This window comes from Orycteropus afer, unplaced genomic scaffold (genome assembly GCF_000298275.1).
Source record: "Orycteropus afer afer isolate SDZICR_OR568_19922 unplaced genomic scaffold, OryAfe1.0 scaffold00006, whole genome shotgun sequence".
Taxonomy (NCBI): domain Eukaryota; kingdom Metazoa; phylum Chordata; class Mammalia; order Tubulidentata; family Orycteropodidae; genus Orycteropus; species Orycteropus afer.
In genome coordinates this window covers 2,585,222-2,595,671 of record NW_006921593.1, presented here as the reverse complement: position 1 = coordinate 2,595,671, position 10,450 = coordinate 2,585,222, and the positions used below count along the sequence as shown (strand labels likewise).

The 10,450-nt window shown below is 49.0% G+C and overlaps 1 protein-coding gene across 1 annotated transcript; it reads right to left on the bottom strand.

The window, feature by feature from the left end:
- Window positions 1–912: 912 nt before the first annotated feature.
- FKBP6 (FKBP prolyl isomerase family member 6 (inactive)) lies at window positions 913–10,114 on the bottom strand. Its single transcript, XM_007942413.1, has 9 exons — window positions 10,067–10,114; window positions 9,699–9,816; window positions 9,161–9,250; window positions 7,625–7,827; window positions 7,007–7,126; window positions 4,579–4,773; window positions 4,337–4,446; window positions 1,518–1,610; window positions 913–934 (listed from the first exon to the last, which is right to left on the bottom strand). Exons 1-9 carry the CDS (start codon window positions 10,112–10,114, stop codon window positions 913–915), a joined length of 999 nt encoding a protein of 332 aa, XP_007940604.1.
- Between the last annotated feature and the right edge of the window lie 336 nt (window positions 10,115–10,450).

Genomic DNA, 10,450 nt, shown 5'->3' with positions numbered 1-10,450 from the left:
GGTCCGACCTGATGGCACATAACCACCACCACCAAAACTAGATTTTAAAATAACAACTAAAAACCTAGGCATTTTTAGTGACTAACTAGGAATAAGAAAATATAGAGAGTGATGAAACATCAGAGACATGAAAACTAAAATAAGTTACCACCTCAATAGCAGTGGGAATATGACAATTATTGTCATTTTAAAGAGCAAAGAGTACACTCAACTACAGTTATTACTGGCAATAAGACAGCATCCAAGAGTTGGGAGTATATGGGAAACCAACTAAAAATCTTAAGTCCCACTGACCGAGAAGGCTAGGCGGTAAAGACCACTGAAAGGAAGGAAGCTTCTTCTTGCCCAGCTGGGTTTCCTAACACCCAGTTCTAGGACAGACCCTGGGAGAATTGGATTTTCACTGATGATGGGACATTCCAATCAGGATCCAAGATAGTTGGCAACCCAGCCACCCGCCCTCCATTTTGACTGGATGTTAACAGTAGAGAAGGGCTTGGCTCACGTCTCAGTTCAGAAGCCCTGTAAATACTCCAGTGTCCCCAAAAGAACTGAACGCTAGAGTCTCAGGATCAGGGCCAGTGAGGAAGGCTATGTTCCCTGATGCTGACAGGGCAGACAGACCACTTGTGGGCAGCTGGGGATGAATAGGCCTTTCACCCCCTTCTTCTCTCCAGTCTCTTCTTAGAGAGACGCAGGTAGCAACAAAGGAGAGCTTTATCACCACGAGCCCGTTCAGCAGCTGTTTCCTTGGTGTCCCTTGTTTAACTTCTCTCAAGAGAGCAGAGTTATCGACCCAGCTAAGCAGGTGTTTAAGGCAGGTGATTTTGTTTCCATTAATTTTCTTAAGTAACAGTACACCAACTAGAGAGTTATCTGGTGTCCTCACGGGAAACCTTAACCCTGCGCCTGCTACACCACAACCGTGTGGGTGCTGTGGCAGAAGGTGGGAAGCTGCCCCCGTTGGGCCTACCATTTCACTCTCTAATTGCAGTTTTAAGTGGGGTTTGAGAGCCACGGTCCATCCCAACCTCCTGACATCTGGGTGTGTCTTCTTTAGGAGTGTATGAGATGCAAAGTGAAGTCAGAGGCTTTAAGGTTCTCAGGAAAAACGTGATTCAGAAAAACACTGCTCTCTGTCTCAAAGCCCACCTCAATCACCACAGGAATGACTGCACTCAGTTTCACATTCCAAGTTCCTATGGGGGGAGTCTAACATAAAACATGGAAACAAAATATTTTAATTAAACTGAATCGATTTTTCAATGTTAAGCTCGAGGCCTCCTGAAACCATCGATGAAAGCTCCAGCTCTGGGTATTGATCTTCTGGTGACGGCCTCGATTCTGAAAAGGCCCCCAGCCTGTGCACCCTGCACTACCTCTGTGTCACCAGGTACAACACGAACTTGTCTAGTCCTCCCATCCATCCTCAGTTGGAGGCAGCCCCTGCTTACTGGTGGGTCGAGGAGAAACCCCCTACTTGTCCACACTGGACAAAATGCCCGGCCCTTGATTACCTTCCATTTTCTCCAGCTGTTGAGTCTTTATCACCAGGGGCAAACATTCGGTGGCACATTTCTTTCTCTTTATCCATGTAGTCCTTGTAGTAGCTGTAGAGAGAATGACACATTACAGAAGGTCTGTGTTTGCAGGAGGCGACATCTGGTGGCTGGAATTCTCCACTCAGGTCCAGAAATACTGAAAATTCAACAGGCCTTAAAATGAATCAGGAGGCGTAAAGCAATACTAGAGAGGTACAGTAGGCAGGAGAGGCCCCCGGGCTGCGCAGGAAGCTCTCGGGCGGGAAGTCCGCGGTCCACAATGACGGCTGTCTTGAAGAGCGAGAGCCACAGCAAGGGAAGCTGCCAGGCTGAGTTCCCCAAGTGACCCTTCACTCAGTGCTCTCCAATTTACCCGAGGGTCTCTTGCTACAGAACTGTCAGATCTCGCGACGACAATAATAAAAAGACACACAACCCAGTCAAGAAAAGGGCGAAGGACCTAAACAAACATTTCTCCAAACACAACATACAAATGGCCAATAAGCACATGAAAAGATGTCCAAAGACATTGGTTATTAGGAATATTCAATTAAAACCATTATGAGCTATCACTTGACATCCACTGTGATGGCTGATTGAAAAAATGAAAAACAACGGGTCCTGGGGAGGATGTGGGGAAACAAGAAACCTCATCCATTGCTGGTGGGCTTGTAAATAGTGCAGCCGCTGTGGAGAAGTCTGATGGGTCCTCAGAAAGTTGTAAGACACAGAGTCACTCAATCACCGTATGGTCCAGCAATTCCACTGCTGTATTTACACTCAGGATGCCTGAAAGCAGGGACTCCAAACAGGGACCTGCACACCAATGCTCCCTGCAGCATTTTTCCCAACAGCCAAAAGGTGGGAACAACCAGGTGCCCATCAACAGATGAATGGATAAACAAAATGTGGTGCATCCATCCAACGGACTATTCAGCCGGAAAAGGAAATGAAGTTCTGCTACATGCTAGGACATGGATGAACCTTAAAAACATCATGCTGAGTGAAATCACTCAGGCATGAAAGGATACCTTTCATAGAGTCCCACTTACACGAAATGCACAAAACAGGCAAACGCAGAGACACAAAAGTCCGTTAGTGGTTATGGGAGCAGCGGGGAGAATGGGAGTCAAAGGGAAACTGAGTTTCTGTTTGAGGAGAAAGAAAACTTCTGGAAATGTGTAAGGGTGATGGCTGCACAACACAGTAAATGTACTTAATACCAGTGAATTATACACATAATAAAAATGGTTAAAATGACTTTTTTTTTTTTAATTGTGATTTGGGTGAAAGCTTACAGAGCAAATTCACTTTCCATACAGCAGTTCACACACACTTTGTCTCATGACACTGACCACAATTCACCACAATGCACAGCTCCCCTCCCACTTCCTCCCGATAATCACCTCTTTCCTGTGTCCATCCCTCCATGTACTCCTGCCCCCTGAGCTGTCTCCCTGTGCATAAGCAGCCCTTCTCTCTCCCATGATTGTTCTCTCCAAGGAGTGTATCTATCTCAGGTAAATGTTCAATTCATATGCCTGTATTTTGTTTGGCTGGAAGCCACAGGTATGGGTTCAATTCCAGACCTGAAGGGCAGCTAGGAGCCATAGTCTCAGTGGTTCCACCAGGCTCTATTAGACCAGCAAACCTGGTCCCCCCCCCCTTTTTTTTTCCCAAATGATTTTGAGTTTTGTTCCACATTGTTCTCCTTCTCTATCCCGGATCTCCTACATAGATCCCCCTCTGGCAGTGGTAGTTGGGTACCATCTAGTTCTTCTGGTCTCATAGTTGTACAGGCAGCGGATCACATGGTGTACCAGAAAATGACAAACTTTTGATACATGCATTGTACACCAATTAAATAAAACAAAGACTGGTCGGATCCATTTCCATATATCACCTGAGAGGATGCGTTTACATACATGAAAGCAAACTGCTGGAAACTCCTAAAATGTCTGAAATCTAACAACTGGATTCAAATCTAAGAGGTACACACACCTCTTTCAATGTGAGGAAAGCTCTCCCTGGCACTCTGGGCTACACAGTTAATGTGAAGAAGACAATCTCACCAACAAAGAACAACAAAAATATGCCAAAACAACCCAACAACAATGGCTACATCACTAGGTGCAGAAATATTATAGTTGGTTCTTATTTATATGTTGATAATTCAAAGTTTTCTACAAGGAACCTAAAATTTCTATAATCATAAAAATCACCTTTCTGAAAAAACAGTATAGGTTTCACTCACATAATAAGAAAATCACCCTGCAGCTATAATCAGACCTGAAAGATCCATTTCCGACTAAACCAGGGTGTATTTGTGAGACATCTTTCTCTGGTCACTTGATAATACCTGTTGGTGGCAGGTAAGAAAGAGCATCTGAGCAACAAGACACCTGAACACAATCACATCAGCTCATCTCACCAGGTGCATTAATTCTGGGTGAACCCACTGCCATCGAGTCTACTCTAAAATTCATAGCAACCCTATAGTAGACAAGAGAACTGCCCTCATAGGGTTTCCAAGCTGTAAATCTTTACAGAAAGCAGACAGACTCATCTTCCTCCCAGGGAGTGGCTGGTGGGCTCAAACCACCAACCTTTTGGTTAGCAGCCAGATGCTTTAACCACCACACCACTGGAACTCACCAGATTGCTTTAGTTTGGTTAGTCTACCTCCCCGCTGGGAACTCTGGTTTAGAGTACTGAAGACTTCATAAAACCGGCTCTAGGTGGCACCGTCTCACAGTACGTTCCCCCAGGCGGACAGACCAGCCAGCGCGCCTCACCTGGCCAGCTTCTTCAGCTCCTTATTGATGTCATGATTGAAGGGCTGCTCCATCTGAGCGCGGACCAGGAAATCCCGGGCCTTCTGATACTCGGTCATGAGGAGACAAGCCTGCCAGGAGGGACGGAGCGTCAAACGCACGCTAGGGGGACGGCGTGTCTGCAGTTTCTGCTAACCCGAGCTGAGCACCACTGCTCCCTTCTTGAGGAGTGTTTGTTCCAAGGTCCCTGCCATCCGCCTCACCTGTCCACACCTGAAGAGAGCCTTGGCATTCTTCTGGTCAATGATCAGAGCCTGCTCTCCATAGCGCAGGGCCATGGTGGGTCGCTCCAGCTTCAGGTACGTGAAGGACAAGTTAAGAAGGACAAGAAGCTTGGCGGCCTCCACCAGGTGCTGCTCTGCTTGGGGTGCTGATCGCCGGTGGAGCAGCAGCAAGGCCTGTGGACAAGAAAGGCCTCTGGTCAGAGGAGGGATGGGATCTGAGATGCAGAACAGAAAACCCTGCAAACCAAAACCAAACTCACTGCCATCGACTCAATTCCAACGCACAGAGACCCCCCACTGGGTTTCCAAGGCTGTCACTCTGTACGGAAGCAGACCGCCCCACCTTTCTCCTGCGGGGCAGCTGGTGGGTTCAAACCACCGACCTCTGGGTTAACTGCCAAATGCCTTCAACACCACACCACCAGAGCTCCTGAAAAAAGCCTACAGCAGCCACAAAAAAACAAGCTACAGACAAACCCATGCATCTGACCTGTCAACTGACTGTGGAACAGGATGCAGAAAATAATCTTTCCAACAAAAGGTGCTAGGACAACTGGAGGGAGCTCTGGTAGCGTAGTGCCTAAAGCACTTGACTGCTAACCAGAAGGCTGGTGGTTCAAACTCACCAGCCACTCCTCAGAAGGAAGATGGGGCAATCTACTTCTGTAGTGATACTGCCTCGGAAACCCAAGGAGGGGTCGCTATGAGTCAGGTCCGACAGGATAGCACGTAACAAAATAACAAAGATAACTGGAAAGTTCAAGTATTGTTACATGCCACAACATGGTGAACCTGCAAACACCATGCTACATACCTGATGACTTAGTGCCTAAGGCATCTGACTGCTAATGAGAAGGCTGACAGTTCAAACCCAGCAGCCACTCCTCCGAAGGAAGACTGGGCAATCTACTTCTGTAGTGATACCCACCTCGGAAACCCAAGGAGGGGTTGCAATGAGTCAGGATCAACTCGACGGCAGTGGGCCTGGGCTTTTGTTTTTTTGGGTTTTACATACCTGATGGCACATAGTTGATGATTCCACTGGTACGAAAGGCCCACAAGAGACAAATCCACAGACAGAGAAAGTCCCAGGGAGATACATCCCCTAGATCCATCAGCCTTGAGACTGGGTGAACGGGGTTTGGAAAGTGGGGGAAATAGTGACTGATGGCTAATCTTTTGGGGGTGAGGAGAATGTTCTGGAATTAGATAGTGGTGATGGTTGACGGTTGCACAACCTTGTGAACAGACTAAAAACCACTGAAGATTCATTTCAAAATGGTCAATTTTATGGTATGTGGGTTATATCTCATCACACACACCCCCAAAAAAAGCAAAGAGGACATAATGAAGGCAAGACCAGCAGAGCGTTGATGTGACTGGACAAGAACAAGTCCCTAGACTCCACGTGGAAGGTGCAGGCTGGGCGGAGAACCGGACAACACGTCTGAGACGGTGGTGCCGGAGGCGGAAAGGCCCGGCCTCTAGAACTTCAAGCAGAAGGCCTGGCTCACAAAGTATCTGTTGAGTGGACTCCCTTCAGGGGATCGGCTCTCAGCCCAACAGGAGAAGGACCCACAAGCAGAACACCTACCCCAGGGAGATGCACCACCCTCCTCAGGGAGACGCATCCCTTAGATCCATTAGCCACGAGGCATCAGAGGGCAGCACTCACGCAGAGGGAAAGCTGGACAGACAAGAACGTATGGACAAGAAAGGCACAGGGAGGAGGCAGTCACAAAGAGGAGAGCAGAGGAGAGTTTTTTATGGTTGGTTGGGGATTGTAATCAGGGCCGTGAAATCAAATGTACATGAACTGTTGAACGTAAAACAAATCTGGTTTTTAAACGTGCACCCGAAGCACAATTTTAAAAAAATTAAGAAAAATTGAAAAATAAAAAAATCTGTTGACAGAAAATTCCTGCCAGCATAACCAACATAAGTAACCAACGGTGCTCCGGAGCCTGGTGAGGACAGAGTCAGCCCTCAGAGCGTTAGACACAGCCTCACCATCAAAGAAACATGGGTAAGACTGTAAGTGGGGCTGAGAGACCAGCTGGGAGAGGCCCTCACACCGGGTTGGGGATTTTCAAAACCTCTGTATCAGAATTTCAAAGACCTTGATTGAAACCTATAGACAGAGACAAACAAAACTCAGTGTGCAGTTCAAGGTATCCTCACCACCTCAACACAGCCATGGAACCCCCATCCAGACGAAACACAGGACATTACCAGGCCCCTGGGACCTCCTGGCACACCCCTCCCTGCCATTATTCCTCTGGCATGAGGAATTTTTAATTCTTAATGGTTGCCCATGTAGAGTAGGGAAAGCAACAAGGTCTGTGTTTTCCAAGAAAGGAAGTTTTCCAGGTGGAACTTTATGCCCAAATCCCAACGGCATCCTGACCTGTTTGTATCTCACTTTGGCATCGTAGAAGCGATTCTGGCGGAAAAGGTAGTTGCCAAACTCTCGCTCAGTAGCTGCCACTTTCAGGACCTTCTGAAGTGGGAACTGGTCTTGTTGCTCCTGAAGACCAAAGAGAAGGATACTCAGCAAGGAACCCAAATGCCACCAAAGCCATGGGGGAAAAGTGCCATGTCAGTTAGTCATTTTCCTCTTGTAGATTCTGAACTGCCACTAGCTGCCTCAGGGAGTGCAGGTGGTGCACCGGGTGAAAGGTCGGCGGCTCAAACCCACCAGCCACTCCATGGGAGAAAGATGAGGCAGTCTGCTTCCATAAAGACTGATAGCCTTAGAGACCCTATGGGGCAGTTCTACTCTGTCCTATAGGGTCACCAGGAGTTGGAATCAACTGAATGGCAGTGGGTCTGGTTTTGGTTGATTGACTGCTCTCCGTGTGCCAAGCACTGTGCTACAAGCCTTACATAGGTCACCTCTGTGAGTCCCGACACAAGCCACCCAACAGCTGCCCTTACTGTTCTGTTGTATAGAGCAGGGCTAGAAGGACATTTCTTTGGTCCTTCGTGAGATGCCCCCTAAGGAAGCAGTCTCCATGGAACTTACAGCTGAGAGGGCGCAAAACTTGTCTGACTCGGCCGAGTCCAGGAAGTCGAGCAGCTCAATCTCAAACAGGACGGTGGAGTTTGGGGGGATCAAGGGTGGGCAGCCCAGCGTGCCGTAGGCGTAGGCTGGTCTGAAGAGAAACCTAGCCAGTTCTCCTCTCCGCATGCTCAGAAGACCCAGCTCCATCCCCCACAGCGTGATATCTGGAAGAAGGGATGAGAAACTCTGCTGACACTTGCCCAGTGTCCTGTCCCAGTGCTACTGATACCTTCCCCCTTCAAGTCCAAACTTCTCCATGTGATATTCCCAGCCTCCCATCTTCCACCTTGCTATCTCCACCTTTCCCAAACTCTAGCATTCCCAGGCACTGCAGCATTTTGGTCTCTAAGTCTTTGCTCGTGCAAGTACTTCTTTCTGCCAAGTCTCGCTCCCCCTACCTTTCCAGCTTCTACTGTGACTAAAATCTTAAATCAAACCTCATTTCAAATGTCCCCTCTTCCAGGAAGCCTTCTCAGATTCACCCAGCCAGAATTATCTGGTGGTGTAGTGGATAAGGCACTTGACTGCTAACAAGAAGGAAGGTCAGCGGTTCAAACCTACCAGCTGCTCCGTGGAAAGAAAATGGGGTGATCTACTTCTGTAAGGACTTACAGCCTCGGACACCCAATAGGGGTCGCTATGAGTCAGAAACAACTGGATGGCAGTGAGTTTGTTTTGTTTTTTTGTTTTCAGGAAGCACTTCCACAACACCGTTCTACCACCCAGTACTCACTGAATTTTATGAATATGTGTCAGTGCCCTCCACCACACTGAAGTCCGTGAGGGCAGAGATAGTCTGCCTCTCTTTGCACAAAGCACAGTGTGTACAACGCATTCTACAGATGTTTACTTAATAAATGAACAAAGAAAAATGGCTAATAATTAAGTCAAGTACAAAGAAAACCTTGCTAGGTAACCCTTCCCTCAAATATCCAGGTCTCAAGCCAGGGAAGGATGTGGGAGAGAACATGGGTGTTGAGCACATCCCAGCCTCAGAAAAACCAACAAAAATGGTCTGAGCTATGAACAGAGTTTTGCATGTCTAAAGGCATTCTCTCATTGTTTCCCCAAGCAAGCCCTTCTTTGCCAGCTCCATAGTGCCTAAGGCACTTGACTGCTAACGAGAAGGCTGGCAGTTCAAACCCACCAGCCACTCCTTGGAAGGAAGATGGGGCAATGTACTTCCGTAGTGATACCGCTTCAGAAACCCAAGGACGGGTTGCAGTGAGTCGGGCCCGACTCGACAGCACACAACAACAAGAAGAAGCAGCTGAACTTGGAGGGGCTGTGGTGGCACTGTGGTTAAAGCATTGGGCTGCTAACCAAAAGGTCAATGGTTTGAACCTACCAGCTATTTTGCAGAAAAAAAGATGAGGCAGTTTGTTTCCGTAAAGATTTCCAGCCTGTGAAACCCTATGGGGCGGTTCTACTGTGCCTACAGGGCTGCTGTGAGTTGGACTAGCTCCGTGGCAGTGGGTTTCTGGAGGCTTAACTTACCCTCTCCCAGTTTCATGAGCCGAGGAGTTTTCCTAAAACAATTAGAATCAAAGGGCTTGTCCATGTGCTCCAGATATCCAGAGTATTTCACTAGAACAAAGGAAGCAGATTCATTGCAAAGGAGAGACCGGGGGCACCCACATCTCTACAACACCACATTTCCTTAACTGTCTCTCTCTCTCACACACACATAGGAAATAAATGATCTTAAATTACTCCACACTCTGAGTTACAGAAGTAATGTTTTCTCAATGTTTTTGGACGCCTGCCCTTTGGCCCTGATGTTCAAGAGCGTGGCTGGCTCCTCTCAAATGTTCTTTGTTCAAAGTGGCATCGGGCAAAGTGGTAATGATTAGCCAGCTTTTCTCTCAGAAATGTGAATTCAAACGAACCATTTTCGATCCTATGTAATACGATGGTTTTTTGGAAATGCAAGCTTCCCTTCCCCCAAAGTAAAGTGCAACGACACGGTTTGCCACCGCAGGTAACACACGGCACTCTGACCCCCACACTGGCTCTCTGCCTGACCCTCACCCACCTAACACGGAAGCGTCAGGGGTCACCAGGTCTCCAGCGCCCTCTTGGAGGACATCCTTCAGCACCCCGCCGTCGCCGGTAATGTCCAACATCCTAAGACTTAGCCTCTGGTACGGAGACTTGCAGAGAATGAAAACAAGATCTGAGCCCCCGGGACTGCACCTGTGACTGTCATGACCCTGGCCGGCAGCCCTGGCGCCCACGCCCCCCGCTCTCACCTGCCCCGGGACCACAGCCCCTTCTTGGACTGCCGGGTTTCAGGCGCTTGCCTCCACCTCGGCGCCCTAGTCAGTGAGAGCCCTTAGCCTTGCCCCCTGCACCCCCCCAGGCGAAGCCCCAGGCCCAGCTGTCCCTTTATACCGGGGCAACTCTTTCCAATGGCGGCATCTGATTCATTGGCAGCGAAGAGGCGCTCATCTCTTCCCTCCAACCGCTCCAACTGCCTTCGAGAGCCTGGGAACCGGAGGAAGGACGTGGACGCCAAAGAGCATGTGGCGGGGGCGCGCTTAGAGGCACGTACAGCGTGGAGAAGCACGTGCAGGGGGCCTGGGGGGCCACGTGACAGGAACGTGGCGCAGGGGTGGATGGGATGGAATGGGATGGGGAGGAGTGGCCGCGTGAGGGCGCAAAGCACATGACGGAGCGCCAGGCGGATACCGCATCCGCTGGCGCTCCTGGCGGGGGCGCTGCGGAGCATCGCGACTTGGCCCCATGCAGGGCAGAGGAAATGCCGTGGGGGCATGCTGGCGGCAA